Source organism: Vulpes lagopus, chromosome 13 (genome assembly GCF_018345385.1).
Source record: "Vulpes lagopus strain Blue_001 chromosome 13, ASM1834538v1, whole genome shotgun sequence".
NCBI lineage: Eukaryota > Metazoa > Chordata > Mammalia > Carnivora > Canidae > Vulpes > Vulpes lagopus.
In genome coordinates, this window is record NC_054836.1 from 3,915,916 (window position 1) to 3,932,119 (window position 16,204).

At 52.3% G+C, this 16,204-nt stretch overlaps 2 protein-coding genes across 5 annotated transcripts in view; one reads left to right on the forward strand and one right to left on the reverse strand.

Moving 5' to 3' along the window:
* Positions 1 to 427: 427 nt before the first annotated feature.
* On the forward strand, positions 428 to 10,382 carry IRF5 (interferon regulatory factor 5). 3 transcript variants are annotated; one of them, XM_041727759.1, is made up of 9 exons: positions 428 to 545; positions 4,541 to 4,746; positions 6,791 to 6,980; positions 7,409 to 7,518; positions 7,943 to 7,976; positions 8,155 to 8,424; positions 8,674 to 9,066; positions 9,152 to 9,270; positions 9,545 to 10,382. In XM_041727759.1, exons 2-9 carry the CDS (start codon positions 4,552 to 4,554, stop codon positions 9,791 to 9,793), a joined length of 1,560 nt encoding a protein of 519 aa, XP_041583693.1. In that variant the 5' UTR covers positions 428 to 545; positions 4,541 to 4,551; the 3' UTR covers positions 9,794 to 10,382. The 3 variants fall into 3 exon arrangements, with proteins under 3 accessions (XP_041583693.1, XP_041583694.1, XP_041583692.1); XM_041727758.1 differs by lacking the exon at positions 428 to 545 and adding an exon at positions 637 to 3,187; XM_041727760.1 differs by lacking the exons at positions 428 to 545; positions 8,155 to 8,424 and adding an exon at positions 632 to 3,187.
* A 971-nt stretch (positions 10,383 to 11,353) lies between these two features.
* Positions 11,354 to 16,204, reverse strand: part of TNPO3 (transportin 3) — an 83,168-nt gene continuing 78,317 nt past the window's right edge. For both annotated transcript variants that reach the window (XM_041727756.1, XM_041727757.1), the window contains 2 exons: positions 14,279 to 14,370; positions 11,354 to 12,521 (listed from right to left, as the gene is read on the reverse strand). In XM_041727756.1, coding sequence (XP_041583690.1) covers positions 14,310 to 14,370 — 61 coding nt within the window. In that variant the 3' untranslated portion in view covers positions 11,354 to 12,521; positions 14,279 to 14,309. The remainder of the gene's footprint in view (positions 12,522 to 14,278; positions 14,371 to 16,204) is intronic.

Genomic DNA, 16,204 nt, shown 5'->3' on the forward strand with positions numbered 1-16,204 from the left:
GCGGTGCGAGGGCTGAGACCCAGAGAGGGGCTGGGCGGCGTGAGGGGCCCTGCCCTGCTGCAAGCCCGTCGCGGCGGGGCTGTCGGGCTCGCGACGAGCGCGGCCGCCGAGGGCCGAGCGCCGAGCGCCGAGGGCCGAGCGCCGAGGGCGGGGGAGTCCCCGGACTCGGCCGAGCTCTGCGGCGCCGTGCGGCCGGGCTGCGGGGCTGCCGACGACTCCTCCGCAGCTGCAGGTGCCCGAGCGAGCCCAGGAGTCGGCCTGGCGGGCCCGGAGGCCCGGGGCCGCAGGGGGGCCCGGCGGGGCCGGATGCGCCGGGCGCTCGGCCGCGGGGCGCTGCGGGCTGGGCGCCTCCGGGGTGGTCCCGAGGGGCAGGGCGGGGCGCTGCGGGCGCTCCCGGGCTCGGCGGCCGCGGCCCGGGGGCGGGGGCGGGGGCGGGCGACGCGGAAGTGCCGGGCGGGCGGGAGGCGCCGCTCGCGGAGAGCGCAGCTCGGCCCCGCCGCCGGCCGGTGCTCCCGGGCGCAGCCACGCGGGCGCAGCGCACACAGGTAGGTCGCGGCCGCCCGCGCCCCTCTCCGCGCCCTCGGGGCACCTGCCGGCGGCGGGCGGGGGGACCGGGGCGGGGCGGGAGCGCGGGGGGGTCGCGTCCGGCGCCGCCAGGCGGCCGAGCCCGGGCGGCGGGGCGTTGGGGGCGCCGACTGCAGGGCGGCGTCCTCCGTGCTTCCTGCGGCGCGACGGGCGGAGGGTGCGCGGCCCCGGCAGCCTTGGGCCCGCAGGCGCCGGAGGGCCCGGAGGGCCGCGGCGGGGGGTCAGCAGCGCCGGGGCCGCCCCGCCCCCCGCCCCGCTCTCCGCTCCCTGCGGCTCGTCGAGCCACCGCGAGGAGGGAGCGCCCCGGCGGCGGCCGCGGTCGGGCTTGGGTCTTAGAGGGGCCCCGAGGCATCCCGCTGTCGGTCAAGAGGGTGAGGCTTCAAGGGCTCGTCTCCCCGGGACCTCAAGGCCAAGGGCAGGAACGGGGGCAGAGCGTGGGGGGGGGGGGGGGCGCCTCCTGACTCGTGACCAGCAGCGAGAGGCGCTGAGCCTCCGAGCAGAGAAGAACCGCGGAGCGTTTCTTGGACTTTCTTCAACGTCCTTCCTTCGAACTTAAGGAAGAGTCTAAAAGTAGAAGGAGAGGCAGACGGCCGTGGCCGCGAGGCGGGTAGAAGGTGTCCCCCACGCCACCCCCACCCCCACCCCCACCCCCACCCCGCCCGCAGGAGTCTCTGCGCAGCCCCTGGGGCGGCGGGCGGCGGGCGGCGGGCGGAGGCGGGGGGCGCCGTCAGGGGGAGGAGCCCGAGCAGGCGAACGGACCCGCCAGGTCGCCCCCGCAGAGCGGGGCTAAGTGACCAGGAGCAGCCAGGACGCAGGCGGCCCGCGGAGGAGGCCAGGAGGCCGACGGGGCCAGGGGCAGACTCCCCGCCCCCCCTTGAACGATCTGGTCTGGCAGCTGGCTCCTGTCAAGCCTAGGGAGGCATTGGGAAACCACTTTTTTTTTTTTTTCTAAAGCCTAAAGGCCTTACTTTGGGGTTTCCCCCTGCACCTCTGCTTTCCCCTGAAGGAAGCCCAGAGAGGCATCTGCTTGTCTCAAGATGCGGTCAACTCACCTGGAGGGTGTGGGATTAGGGTGACGCCAAGTGTAGGGAACCCTTTGCCTTCTCCCCGAGTTTAGTGTGGGGTTTGCAGGGAGACAGTGTAATCAAAGTCCAGAGGTGGCAAGGGGCTTGATCCTCCTCACACTATGGGGCTGCAGAGCTTCCTTCCCTAGGGGTCCCCAGGCCCTATGGGGTTCCAGGCTCCTCAGGTGGTTGCCTCCTGGAACTTTAGGGTCCCGGTGTGAATTGTGGGGCTTCCCTACCCAGCGTGAGCTCCTGAGCTGCCCCTCTAGATGCTTCACTTTAATATAATTCACCCATGAGGGCTTCCTCAGATCCTCAGCAGCCCACACCTCTTTTCCTCATTTCCATGGAAACTGATGCAGGTTCTTTTGGCTTTCCCCACTCTTCAGAGCTCAAATCCTAGGTCTGGGGGCAGCAGAAATGTCATTCCCAAGTCTCCAGACTCCTGAGAAGGCAGGCCTGAAAAATGAAGTCCTCACAGCAAGGGGGGATAGAATGTAGGATGGAGTTTTTAGGTTGTGCTATAGCTTCTGAGGTCCCCTGGGAGTGTGGGTGACTGTTTCTATCTGGAGGGAAAGTAGGGATGGGGTGCAAACGCTTTGAGATTCAGAACTCTTAGCATTAGGATAGTCTGAATTAGATCTAAGCCCACCTCCAGGCAGGAGGAAGCCTCCTTGGGAAACACACTGAACCTGGTCTTGGTACACCTGAGGCTAAAGATGTTTGTTTGGCCTGCTGGACACCCTCCCTTGGCCCTGGCTGGACTTGTCCTGGGAGCCTCTTCTCCATACCCCACTCCTTAGACTGCCCAAAGGGATTGTACATTACTGACATGAGTCATTTCAAAATCTTTGTATTGAACAGCACTGCTGGGCCAGGCTAGGTGGCAGGACTCACCCTGACTTCCTCCTTGCCTTGGGCAGAGGAGTAGGCCTCTCTGGTCTCCCTACTCCACCACCCCACGCACAGCTGCTGGCCTGACCATGTGGAGAGATGATCATCAGGGTCGCTTGCCTTCTCCTCTGGGTCTTCAGAGCTTTCCTCTGTCCACCTCCACTTAGCCAGAATTGACAGCTACCGGTGCCTATCACCAGTCTGTTCGAGGAGCAAGGCCTCTTTGCAGAGGGTGCAGCTGGGACTATAAAAACTGATGTAGTGGGCGAGGCTCTACCCCCTGCTGTGAACCACGCTAATGTATAATGACCATCAGCAAGCTTAGGGATGGGGGGCAATGGGCTACAGGGTAGAGGATTAAGAATGTGGTCTTGGGGACCCAAATGTCACTTTTTCCATGTTCACAGTGAGTCAGATTTCCGAGTTGTCTGGTCTGGCCACTTTCATTTCCCCTGGGTCTGGGTGGAGTTTGGTTCAGAAAGGGGAACTGAGCCACCAGTCTTTTGAGGCCTGGGGACTGGGCTGGGGGGTCTCTTACTCTTCCTGTCGCAGCCCTGATCTGGGCACTGCTCTGAAGAGAGGCCTGCCCGATGGAGACTTTTTAGCAGCGTGGAGGTGGCGCTTAACAACTACAACCCAAAAAGGTACCGGGCAGGGAATTTCTGGGGAAACTGAGCTCCAAGCAAGCCTGGAATGATGGGGCCCACACCTGAGAGAGCCTCTCGCTCCAAGCTCACCCCAACGGCAGGCCAGGAAGCTCACCTGAGCTTGAGTACCTTCAGACACCAGTTGCTCCCAGGCCTAGCCTGTTCGTCACATGGCTTTAGCTTTCGGAAAGTTCTTTTTTTTAACCTGGTCTCTAGTCTGCCTCTGTGGAGGCTGTTCAGGTGTTGACTCAAACCCTAGTCCTTTTGTCACACGGTGGTACCACAAACGCTAAGGATAGCTCTTGTCCCGATCCGCCACGATGCCCCATTTCCTCCAGCCATTCCTTCCCTGACAGGCCTGCCCCACCTTGGACCCCTGCCTGTGTCACAGCCCCAGTGGCCTTCCTCTGACCTCTGGTCTCACCCCACTCTGAGTCAGAGGAGGATCCTGGAGAGAGCAGGGCCGGTGGAGGAGAAACGGGTGCAGGACAGAATCTTCTAGCACCTGGGGTATATCACTTGGCTGGTATTTCTCAAGTCTTACTTAAGGCTGCTGTCCTGGAGATGCAGGAGGTGGGCTGAGATGGCTGGTAGGATTTCTCTCAAGACGTCCAGCTTTCCTCAGAGAAGCTTCATCCCTGAGGAAAACTGAGGAAGAAAGGGAGTTCTGAGGGATAGGCTGGGAACCCTCCCTCCATTCACACATGGTGACCTGCTCTTGCACCAGGTTTCCTCGAAGGTGCTGTAGGGAGGGAGTCCTGGGGACAAGGAGAGGGAGGGCAGCAGGGTGGGCAGGAAGAAGGCTGAGCAAAGATGTGGGATGGGCTGGAGGCAGCCTTCAGCCCGGCCCGCAGGCAGTTCTGGAGCACACGTTGCACCGGTTTGCTCCACGGAAGCAAGGAGACTGGCTTTTTCTCCTTGCCTGTCAGTCACATGGGCCCTGGAGGGAGCCCCGGGAGTGAGACGGCAGTGAGCAGCTCAGTCAGCTCAGTGCCTTTGTGCTGCTCCAGCCTCACAGCAGCTGGGGAGCTGGTGCCCCACTTGGGAAAGCATGTCTGGGTGCAGCACGCACAGCATCCGCTGTATCTGTAAACCCCGCCCCCCCCCCAAACTCAGAGCACAGATGTAGTGACCCTGTGACAAGAAAGCTGATGGTTGGAAAAGGGAATTGGCTGTGAGCATCTGGGCAGGCTGGAGACACTCTGGCCCTCAGTGCTGGGAGGAAGAGAAAGCCACAGTACCCCTGGCTTGGCAACCCCCACCCTGGGTGCCCCCACCCCACGTCTTTGTGCCATAGGCAGCGTCTATCTGCAAAGCGTCTGATGCGCCGCCTCTGGGTTTCTCCCACAGACCCCTTGGCCATGAACCAGCCTGCCCCCAGGGCACCCCCTCCGCCGCGCCGCGTGCGACTGAAGCCCTGGCTGGTGGCGCAGGTGAACAGCTGCCAGTACCCAGGGCTTCAGTGGGTCAATGGGGAAAGGAAATTCTTCTGCATCCCCTGGCGCCATGCCACGCGACACGGCCCCAGCCAGGAGGGGGATAATACCATCTTCAAGGTAAGCTCTGGATGGGGGTTACTGCCTGCACTTCGGAGGCACCCCCCCAGAAGAGGATCCCCCATATACCAAACTGACCACTGTCCCAGCTGCCCTGCTGCAGGTGACCCCAGGCTTGGACTAAGGGGATGCAGGCATTCCCACAGCTGTGCCTTTTTTTTAAACCTGTTCCCAGAGCAAGGTGGGGACAGAAGCCCCTCCCCCCCAGGAGACCTTCTTCCTCCTCCCTTTTCCTTTCTCATTCTCATCACACGTCAGTACATGCGTGTGCAGGGCGCCTGTGTGGAGTGCGCATACCCTAAAAGAAGACCCCAAAATGCCTCCATAATGTTAACACTAGGAGGTAACGACTTTGGATATTTTTTTGCTTCTATTTTCAGGTTTCTGTATGTGTGTCTATAAAATTAAAAAATGAAATCAACTGTATATTGTTTTGTATCCTGTATTTTCCACCCAACATCAGGCCCAGCTCTCCTCTGCCATATATGTCACATCACTTTCTGTGACCACTGGAAGGGTTAGCAGTTTAGTTATCCAGACCTGGCTTTTGGACACGTCACTTGGCTTTTAGTGTTCCGGTATTGAAGACCTGTTGCCATGTACACCTTCTAAACTCTTACTTACCCTTTGGATATCATAAACGATTTTCTTTGGGGTTAGTTGCTAAAGTTCAGCATTGCTGGGTCAAAGAGAATCCTTATTTTTAAAGATTTGGATGTTTTCCAATAGTCTTTGCAAGTAGATATTTCCTTAGTCTTTGCAGGTATTTTACCCTTTGAAGGTTCTTTTCAAATCTGTTTCTTATTTTGGAATAGGTAATGCAATGCAAAATTTTAAAAAGTGTACAATGGTTTGCAGCAAAAAGGCCTCCCTCCCACCTCTGTCTCCAGCCACCCAATCCCTCCCTGGAGGCAATTAGTATTGTCAATTCTCATTTCTCCTTCCTGAGGGATTTTTGTGCATACACACAAATAGGTACCTATCTTTCCTCCCTGCTTTTCACAAAATGACAGCTGTATAGCTACCCTTCTGTACCTCATATTTCTTGAAGATTATGACTTTTCAGTATATCAAAAGCACCTCCTTTTTTTTTTCTTGCTGCCCAGTATTCCATTCTAAGGATTGGCCATAATTTAATCAGGTCCCATTGATGGGCATTTATTTATTTGGGGTCTTCTGCTTTTACAAATAGTGCTGCAGTGAATAACTTTGTATGTGCAGAATTTTATGTGGATGCTTCTGTATCCCCAGGATAAACTCCTAGAAGTTAAATTGCTAGGTTAAAGGGGAGAAATAGGGGATCCCTGGGTGGCTCAGCGGTTTGATGCCTGCCTTTGGTCCAGGGCACGATCCTGGAGTCCTGGGATCAAGTCCCACATCGGGCTCCCTGCTTGGAGCCTGCTTCTCCCTCTACCTGTGTCTCTGCCTCTGTCTCTCTCTGTGTGTGTCTCTCATGAATAAATAAATAAAATCTTAAAAAAAAAAAGTGGGGGGGGGAGAATTTGGAATCCTGACATCAGCCAACTTACCCTCAAAAATAATACCAACAGCTGAAGTGTATGGAGCCCATCCGAAGTGCAGGCACAGTTCTGAAAGCTTTGTGGGCTCTGGAGTCTTCACTAGCACACTGTGAGGGGACACTCCGATGGAGACATACAGCAAAAAGAGGCAGAGTGATATGCTCTTGGCCCACAGCTGGTGGATGGCAGTTTCCAGATTCAAATGAATCCCACTCCAGATCCAGTGCTCTTACCTTCCATGTTACACCGTCCTGCTCGGAGATTTTATCTATTTACCCTCCCAGGAGTGGCTGATGAAATGCCTTTCAAAGCACGTAGGTTTCCTGTAGTTTGTCGGAGCCCTGAGGAGACTGGGGAGGATTGCAGGCCCGTCTCCCAGTCTCCCACCTCGCAGAGAGATGCTCTGGGGCTCCGTGTGTCCCTGAACTTCTCACCGCTCAGCAGTGACTTCCATAGGCGAGGAGGGGCTGGGGCATTGCTGAGGGTGGTTCTCGGTGGTGGCCTATCTTTTCTTCCTGCCTCAGGCCTGGGCCAAGGAGACAGGAAAGTACACCGAGGGGGTGGACGAGGCGGACCCAGCCAAGTGGAAGGCCAACCTGCGCTGTGCCCTTAACAAGAGCCGTGACTTCCGCCTCATCTATGATGGACCCCGGGACATGCCGCCTCAGCCCTACAAGATCTACGAGGTCTGCTCTAATGGCTCCGCTCCCGCAGGTATCAGGCCTGACCCTAGGTGGGCCACCTAGGAAGCTGTTCGGGAAGGCCCAGGGTCCCTCCAGCATGCAGTGGTCAGGGACCTGCTTCCAGGTCCTAACACCCCAAGTTCCCGTGAGTGGCCTGCCATGGGGCCACTTATGAGGCCGGGAATGACTTGGCAGAGACCAGGCTCCATGTCTACCTTCCTCAGTTTGCCCTGTTTGTGGCTCTTGGCTACAGGGAGTGTAGGTCTAGTGACTTAAGAAGCTTAGTGCCATGGGGTCAGGGAGATCCCAGTGATTCCTGGCAGCTATGTGGGGTTTCACCTCACTGTGGGGGCCACTGTGGGTGAGGAAGAACCACAGCAGGAGCTGCCCCGTGGAGCCCTGGTGGCCTTCCTCCTCCTCCTCCACTGACTCCCTTTGTTTTCTCTCCCTACTCTACAGAGTCCCAGCCTAGTGAGGATTACACTTTTGGTGCGGGAGAGGAGGAGGAGGAAGAAGAGGAAGACATGAGCTCGGGGCCATTCCTGGCAGCGTCGGCCTGCACTGACGTGGTGAGCCTTGTTGGGACCTCTCTGCTGCGTGCTCTGCTTTAGGATTCCGCGGTCCTTCCTCCAGGCTCCTGCAGCCTTTTTAGTAGCTCTGCTGTTGAGTTTCTTCTTGGGGTTCTGAGGCTAAGACACAGTCACTGCCCTGAATTCCCTTAGGGCTTTGTTGGCACAAAACACGCCCACATGTTGTCTGACACACCCGCACAGGAGCTGGGGCTGAGTAGGGACCGCTACCTGCAGTGAGAGCTCATGGAGCCACCTGGGAGGGCAGAGCTGGGATGGAAGGCGGACTCTGGCCTTGCAGAGCTGAGCACCGGGGAATTGCCTGTTGTTCTCATGTGTTTCTTTAGCTTCAGATCAATTCTTAACCTGTCCTCCCTTCTCTCTCTCTGGCCTATTCCCTCTTCTGCCTGGGTCTTCCCTTCAGCTCCAGAGGATGTTACCAAGCCTGAGCATCACAGGTGGGGCCGGGAGGTGGTGTGGTTGGGGGCCTAGTAGAAGTAGAGGCTGCAGGTACCATAGGTACCTGGGAGGGGGCTGAAGGGAGGCTGGGGGGAGGCCCAGGACTGGAAGTAGGTGGGCCTAGGGGGAAGTTTCCAGAAGTGGCATTAAAGCTCTGCCTGCCCCCACCCTCTGTAGAAGCAGTGCAACCTGGCCCCCCCATGGCACCCTATTCTTTACCCAAAGAGGATGTCAAGTGGCCGCCCACCCTCCAGCCGCCTGTGGTGCTGGGCCCTCCTGCACCAGACCCCAGCCTGCTGGGCCCCACCCCTGGCAACCCTGCTGGCTTTGGGGAGCTTCTCCCTGAAGTCCTGCCGAGCCTGCAGCCTGGGCCCCTGGCTGCCAGCCTGCCCCCCACAGGCGAACAACTCCTGCCCGACCTGCTAATCAGCCCCCACATGCTGCCCCGTAAGGACCCACAGGAGGGCTGGGTGGGTAAAGCAGCGCTGGGGGGTTGGTTTGCCAGAAAGGTGGAGGATGAAGAGCAAAGATGCTCAAGCCAGTCCCTCCTTGGGTTGGGGGCAGGGTGGGGGGGGGCAACTGGGATTGCTGACAGGATGGTCTGGCCACTGGGCAGAGGACAGAGCAAGTCAGTGGGCTACAGAATGAGGAGGCGTGGGGCTCATGGCCTGGGCGGGACTGCCCTCTGCCCCACAGTGACGGACCTGGAGATCAAGTTCCAGTACCGGGGGCGGCCACCCCGTGCCCTCACCATCAGCAACCCCCAGGGGTGCCGGCTCTTCTACAGTCAGCTGGAACCCACCCAGGACCAGGTAGAGCTCTTCGGCCCCGTGAGCCTGGAGCAAGTGCGCTTCCCCAGCCCTGAGGACATCCCCAGCGACAAGCAGCGCTTCTACACAAACCAGCTGCTGGATGTCCTGGACCGCGGCCTCATACTCCAGCTGCAGGGCCAAGATCTGTATGCCATCCGCCTGTGCCAGTGCAAGGTGTTCTGGAGCGGGCCCTGTGCCTCGGCCCACGGCTCACACCCCAACCCCATCCAGCGGGAGGTCAAAACCAAGCTTTTCAGCCTGGAGCATTTTCTCAATGGTGAGGGACCCACATCGTGTTCCTCCTGGCTTTCTCTCATCCAGGGGCATGGTTCTAGCCTCTAAGGGTCTTGATCTTGCTGCAGAGCTCATCCTGTTCCAGAAGGGCCAGACTAACACCCCACCGCCATTTGAGATCTTCTTCTGCTTTGGGGAGGAGTGGCCTGACCGCAAACCCCGAGAGAAGAAGCTCATCACTGTACAGGTATACTGCCATCTCACCCCCTACTCTGCTTTGGTTTGAATATTGGGGAATCCTGGGGATCAACCCTTGCCCCAGGTAGAGGCCCAGGGCTCTCTGAGCAGTGGGAGCTCAGTGGCCAGAGATAATCAAGGCCGGAGGCTGCCCACACATCAGCAGCCTTTGTATGAAGTAGAAATTGGTGCCCCTTCTTCCTGGTGGATGCAGTCCACCACCTGCCCTCTGGTGGATGCCTCAGGCACAACTGGATTTGACTGTTTTTGTCTTTGCCCCACAGGTGGTGCCTGTAGCAGCTAGGCTGTTGCTGGAGATGTTCTCAGGGGAGCTTTCTTGGTCAGCTGATAGTATCCGGCTACAGATCTCAAACCCAGACCTCAAAGACCGCATGGTAGAGCAGTTCAAGGAGCTCCATCACCTCTGGCAGTCCCAGCAGCGGTTGCAGCCTGTGGCCCAGGCCCCCGCTGTGGCAGGCCTCAGTGCTGGCCAGGGGGCCTGGCCCATGCACTCAGTTGGCATGCAACAATGAGACTGCATGCAGACGGACATTGGCACAGCTTCCCACCTGGGGGTGTGGGCTCATGTGAAGGGTGATGGCCCCAGTGGGCATCTGACTGGCTACGGGGCCCACTATCTGGGTGTCCTGGACTGGATTTGCACGGAGAAGGGAGAGGGAAGAGAGGTCCAAGTTCCAGGCTTTTTCCCGTAGCATCTGAGGGAAGCTGGAAGCCAGTTTTGCTTTGAGGGCTGTCTCCCTGTACGTGCCTCTCCTCTGCTCACTCTGGAGGAACTCAGCCATAAGCCCCAGGAAGCAGAAAGGTAACTCCCCCACCACCCCTGGGGGGCTCGTTGAGAGGGAACGGTCTCAGAGTGGCCCACTCTTGTGGTTGCCCCAATTCCTGTGGCCAGAAGAGCCAAGTGCTATGGGCAATGCTGCCTCAGCAGGGATGGGCCTGATCAGGTTGTGGGGTTCCCTAGTTTGGGCCTCACTTCTTCACATCTCTCTCCTTCCTGAGAAAGGCACTTAGGTATCATACCGGATCCTTAAGGCCAGCAGCTACCTCCTTGGGGTAGAAATGGAATTTTATGTATTTTTTAATTAATAAATATTAAAAACAGATTCAGCTTACTTTATCCAGTACCATCTGCTTCCATGCTCTTCTACCAGACCCTGTTTCTGGCATCAGCTGGCCCTTTCCCCTAGCACCTGCCTTCCATCTCTAGGGCTGCGATAGGAGGAGGGCCAGCCTTCCAGGTTGATGAGTCAGTGGGGCTCCAGAAGCACTCAGCTGGCTGGCTCTGCTTTCCAGGAGGAAGCTAGCTGAAGGGTGGGTGGATTTTTAGATGTGTACGGTCTAAAATCCTGTCCAAGTCAAACTCTGAGTACAACTGAGGTTATGCAGGAAGGTTCAGTTTTACTGATTACAAACACTATATAGAGCTCTGCAGTCAAACTTATTAGCTCAAAACCCAACTGCTTTAACATACTATGTGATCCTATTTATATAAAACTAAAGAAAATGCAAACTAATCTATAGTGACAGAAAGCTGATTAGTAGCTACTGGAGGATGGAAGAGGCATGAGGAAACTTTTGGGAGTAAAGGTATGTTCACTATCTTGATTGTGTTAATGGTTTCATGGGTGTATCCTATGTCAAAGCTTATCAAACTGTTTAACTGAAATATGTGCAGCTTATCCTGTGTCAATTATAGTGCAATACAGGTTTCTTTTTTTCAAAGACCAAATACCATAGTCAGTGTGTTAGGAATCTACTTGGGTGGCTTTGTAGAGAATATATGTGCCGCATTTTTGTTTAACATGTGTAGGGACCCATTCTCTTGGCTCCTGAGGCTATATGAAAGAATAAAGTGTAGCACGAGGAGTTTTAGGATGATAGAAGAAAGAATAAAAGATGCAGGAGCCATTTCTGAAATATGAAGTATCCGTGGCATCAAGGGCAGGGGCCTGCTGTTTATAAACTTGATCCACAGCCATCTCCCAGGTAAGGGCTAAGACTGCTCACTCACACAGTCTAGCTGTATCATTTCAGAGCTATGAGGCAGTGAAAAGAGGAAAAACAAACACTGATTAAATTTTAAAAATTTATTGTTTTTTCTTTTTTCTTTTTTTTTTGTTGCTGTTGATTTGTTCTTGCGATGGCTACAACACCAGACAGAACAGTGCCCTCATTGCTAACACCTGTGCAGGGCTGCAGCTCCTTTAAAACATTAAGATCTGCTTTGGGCTTCCCTCTCCCGCCTCACCCCTCAATGAAGTCAAATAATTTCCACATTTTTTTTTAGTAAAATACAGTTAGCCCTGTAAACACTTTCCCCCATATGCCCACCCTCTTTTTTGTCCTCTCTCATGTCTGGGGGTGACAAATTAACTAAAAAACCCCCACAAAAATCTTAAAAAAACTAAAACTTAGAATATACATTTGTATCCCACTCACCCTAATTTTGGCTCTTTTCTCCAAGGCTGATGACAACCCAATGAGGATCAGAAATGGATTTAAGAGATTGGATAGGGTCAGGGCTGGGAATATACATGAATTTTGGCCCTGGCAGGTCCTGGTATCACTGATGTGACCATGATATAAAACAAACAGGCTCCTCCTTGTCTGAATAACTCTAGAGGTGGGAAGAAATGCTGGGGAGAGTGGGAGGAAATTTCCACTCATTTTCATTAAAAGAGAGAGGAGAAAGGGAAAGAAGGGTGGGAGAAAGAGGTAAAAACAATAGAAAACCTTAAAAGATGATCCTGACCCTTTTCTTTCAATTGCAGCTATTTCGTCTGAATTCCCATTTTCCCTAAGTAAAGGTTTCTGTTTCACAAAAATTTGTACTTTTATTTTATTGTGTGCACATGCATGTTAGCATGTGTTTAGGTACGTGTGTGTGCATGTCACTGCTACCAAGTGAACGTTTCAGTTCTGGTTTCAGTTTAGTTTTCCTTTTTTTCCTTTTTTATTTCTTTAAAATTATTTTTCCTTTTGAAACAAGTTCACCAGGAAACCAGCTCCCCTCCCACCACGCCGGACAGGCCCGCAGCCATCTTTTTTTTAAACCGCGCTGATTTTCCCTCACACCCCCAAACAGGAACTCCTCAGGATGGCCTCTGAAGGCTGGAGTCTCTCCCTGTCTGGCGGAACGCCGTGGTGGCGGTGAAGGCCCCTCTGCCACAATGGAGGTTTCTGATTGTGGGACACAGTCTGGTTTTTTTTTTCTTCCTGTCTTCTAATTAAAAGACATTCCTGACAAAAGAGACAAAACAGTCAATAACTGTGGTTCAGGAGATAGGAAAATTTCTACCTTGACTTTATAAGAAGCTTATTATTTGCTCAGGTACCTCATTCTGGCTTCTGCCATAAGAACTCAGTGAAAAAAAGAAAGTTGGATTTTTTTTTTCTTGTGATTTCAAGAGGGCTACCGCTATAGTGATACTACCTGCAGTCCTCTTCTGAGTGTTGTAAAACTAGGGATGATATGTTGGGGGTAAAGAGTGAGCCAGCAGGTCTAGGCTACCCACCTTAAACCAACCAGAAAATCTCTACTTTAGTCTAAATTCTGGTGTGTTTCATGTAAGAGTTTATGCTGAAGGAAGACTTTGTCTACTAACAAAAGTTTAAAAACCACTGATTTAGTCTGTATGAAAATGGTACTACGTGGAAGTATGAAGTAGAGTGGTTAAAAGTGAGGACTCTACCACCAGAATATCAGTGTTTGAATTGTGGCTCTATCAATTACTCACTGTGAAATCAAGCAAATCGTTTAACACGTTGGAACCTCTATTCCCTTGTACCATGGGAACAATAATGGTAACTAAGCCAGAGAACCACCTGAGGATGATCTTAGCACTTAGAATAGTACCTGGCGTGCACACACACACACAGCGCTCCATAAGTGTGAGCTAAGAGCATCCACAGCTGTCCACCAACAAGCCTATGTGTACCAACATTAGCTGTTACTGACACTGCACAACTTGAGGATCCCAAATGATATCACTACATGCTAAAGAATAAAATTTAGAAATAATTTCTGGTGTGGCAAGGCACTGCTGAAAAGTGTCTACTACTACTAATACATTTAATGGCCACCAGTGAGGTGCTGCACATCCACTGAGAACTGCCTCCAGGGAGGACAATGTCTAAGACGTCAAAGAGAGGGCATAGGACAAGAGCTGCCTTTCTTCTCTCAGTCAAGAAACTGGTACCCAAATCCCACTACCCACTTCTTTCTTTCCTTAGCTAAGATTCTTGCTTTGCTTTAGAACCAGGAGTCACAGAAGCACATGGAGAAAAACTGATGATGAGGAGCCAAAGATGCTACCTCCTGTCTTGGTCAGAACCTGGCATTTTGGAGTTCACAAACTTAAAGAGTGTTAAGAATAAACATTTCTGCTCATTAAATCTGAAAGGTCAGTTTTAGGAGAATGGTGTCAATGTAATTAGAGTCAACTTTAGGTCAGCACTGTTTTCACCAAAATAACCAGATTAAAAAAATACTTATTAACGTACATACTTACCATCCTCAAGTGTCTGTAAAGGATGAGAGGAGTAATGTTTTTTGAGATCTCCTACAATAAGAACTTTCCTATGGGGGTGAAGATGGTATCCAAAAGCACCTGACAAGATCATGGCTGCCTTGATCTAAGCAAATCAGGGTCCTGATTTTCTTCTCTCTTTTTTTTTTTTTTAATTTTATTTATTTATTCATGAGACACAGAGACAGAGAGGCAGAGACATAGGCAGAAAGAGAAGCAGGCTCCATGCAGAAAGCCCAATGTGGGACTCAATCCTAGGCTCTGGGATCATGCCCTGAGCCAAAGGCAGATGCTCAACTGCTGAGCCATCCAGGAGTCCTGGATCCTGCATTTCTTAACCGTTCAGCAGCAACAACTGTTAAGTCCTTTCCTAACTAGCTGTAGTACAGGTTCCATGATAGGCACTAAAACCTATGCCATCCCCAGGCACTGCTGACAGGGAAAAAGCCGGGAACTATAACCACTCACCTGGGTGACAGGCACAGTGCAGGAGTGTGAGCTATCGAAACAACCTGGTGAAGTCCCGCAAGGCCCAGCAAACTTGTTTACATTCCTCAGCACTAGAAAAGAAAAAGTAGGTTGGTCCCTGATGAGAAAGATAAAATATGCTCAAAACAACCACAACACCGAGGTCCACTGGGAACTATCCTAGTTGTTTGAAGCTCTCTCCATTGTCTCTGGACTCTGCTTCTGATCTTTCTGTAACTCAAGGGCAAACATTAACTACTGCATGTGAAATAATTATAAGCTGTATGGTCCCTAAAGACTGGCTTTGGAAAAAACTGCCTAGGTTTGAATCTTGGCTCCACCACTCTTGGACGAGTTACTAAGTTGCTTCATTTACCACTTACCTACCTTATAATGTTTGGAGGACTAAGTCATTCAACACTTGGTTAAGTCCCTGACATAAATACAAGAAAGCCAGAACCCCCAAATAAAAAAGCAAGCATATTCACCTAAGGCTAATAATTTTAACTCTATGAGCTGAGCTAACTTAGGTATCCTGGTTTCCTCATTCTCTTCCAAAGGCAGATTTTGTTTACAAAGCCCATTCCAGCAACTAAGTCTCTAGCAGTCAGCAATTTTCTAGTTGGACAGGCTGCTCAGGGTTTCCTCCTGTGGGAGGAGAAAGGAGAGGAGAGAGGAAAGGGTTAAGGCATGTAGAAAGTAGGGAGGGAAACAGGACTGGGTCCTCAGATAAGCACTGAGATGGGATTTGAAAAGCCCAATATTCACCTGACCCTATTTCTTCAAAAAGCCTTTGTCCAAAACTGTCACTGAGAATCCAGTTGATGCTCACTTTGTTCTTTTGTGTCAATCTTCATAATAGGCTTCAGCAAATGGGCATGGAGCTAAGCTAAAAACAGGGGAAGAGGAAGAACTTCCAAATATGCTCATTCTTCTGTGGCCCTCTCTTTGGCTCTAAAAAAAAAACTCAGGACCACAGCCTACTGCCTAGGATTCAATGTTAGAAGAAAGTGCTTTCTCCTTCTCATAATGGTTAAACGGCAGGGGAAAGAACTGATAACAGTGGTTCCACAGAAAAGAAGGTGAAAGAACTATCTCCCTTGTGCCTACATCTGGATTTCCCTACCTTTTACAAGGTTGGAAACATTAAGAACCTTGATTCAGACCCCAGGATTTGATTCAACAAAAGATTCTAGAAACTTTCTTCCAGTCTCTCCACCCAAAAAATTTAATGAAAATGATAGTCTTTTGGTTTTATAAAAATTCTGCCATTTGTAAATTTAACATGCTTCAATACAACCATTACCTTCCCTCACTCTATTTCCAAATCAATACTATTAAGGAGGCAATTGGGTTGGCAAGCACATAATCGCTCATGCTCCCACGGTCACAAAGGAAGAAGATATGCAACCCACGAGAAGTCACTGTGTGGCATGTTATCATAAGGAACTATGACAGTATGAAACAGTTAAATGTGGGGCAACAGTAGAGACTTAAGATTCTTTTGCTGTTCTAATGCCTCACATGTTTTAATTCTACCCTCTTTCTACCCTTGGTTTAATCCAGAAGAGAAATGATAATTCCATCCTTCACCTTTCTTGTGACACAGGAGAAAAAGTGCCAAAGCCAGAATGCAAGTACAGAGAACTGTGTGAGCCAGGGTGAAGGAGGGGTCGGGCAGCATCTTGAGTCAGCTCAGCTCCGCTCCCAGTCCTGTCAGCAACTGCCCTGGTGGGGAGAACCTCAGCCAAATATTTAATGTGTCCTTGGTGATTAGACCCAGAGAAATGGATTTAAAAATAACAACCAAACTTAAAAGCTACTACTATTTTGTTTTCTGCCTCAGTTCTTCTGGCATTTATTTTCCATTTCATCTCATTTCATTCATTTGTTTAAAATAGGCACTATTTTTCTAAGCTCTATCTT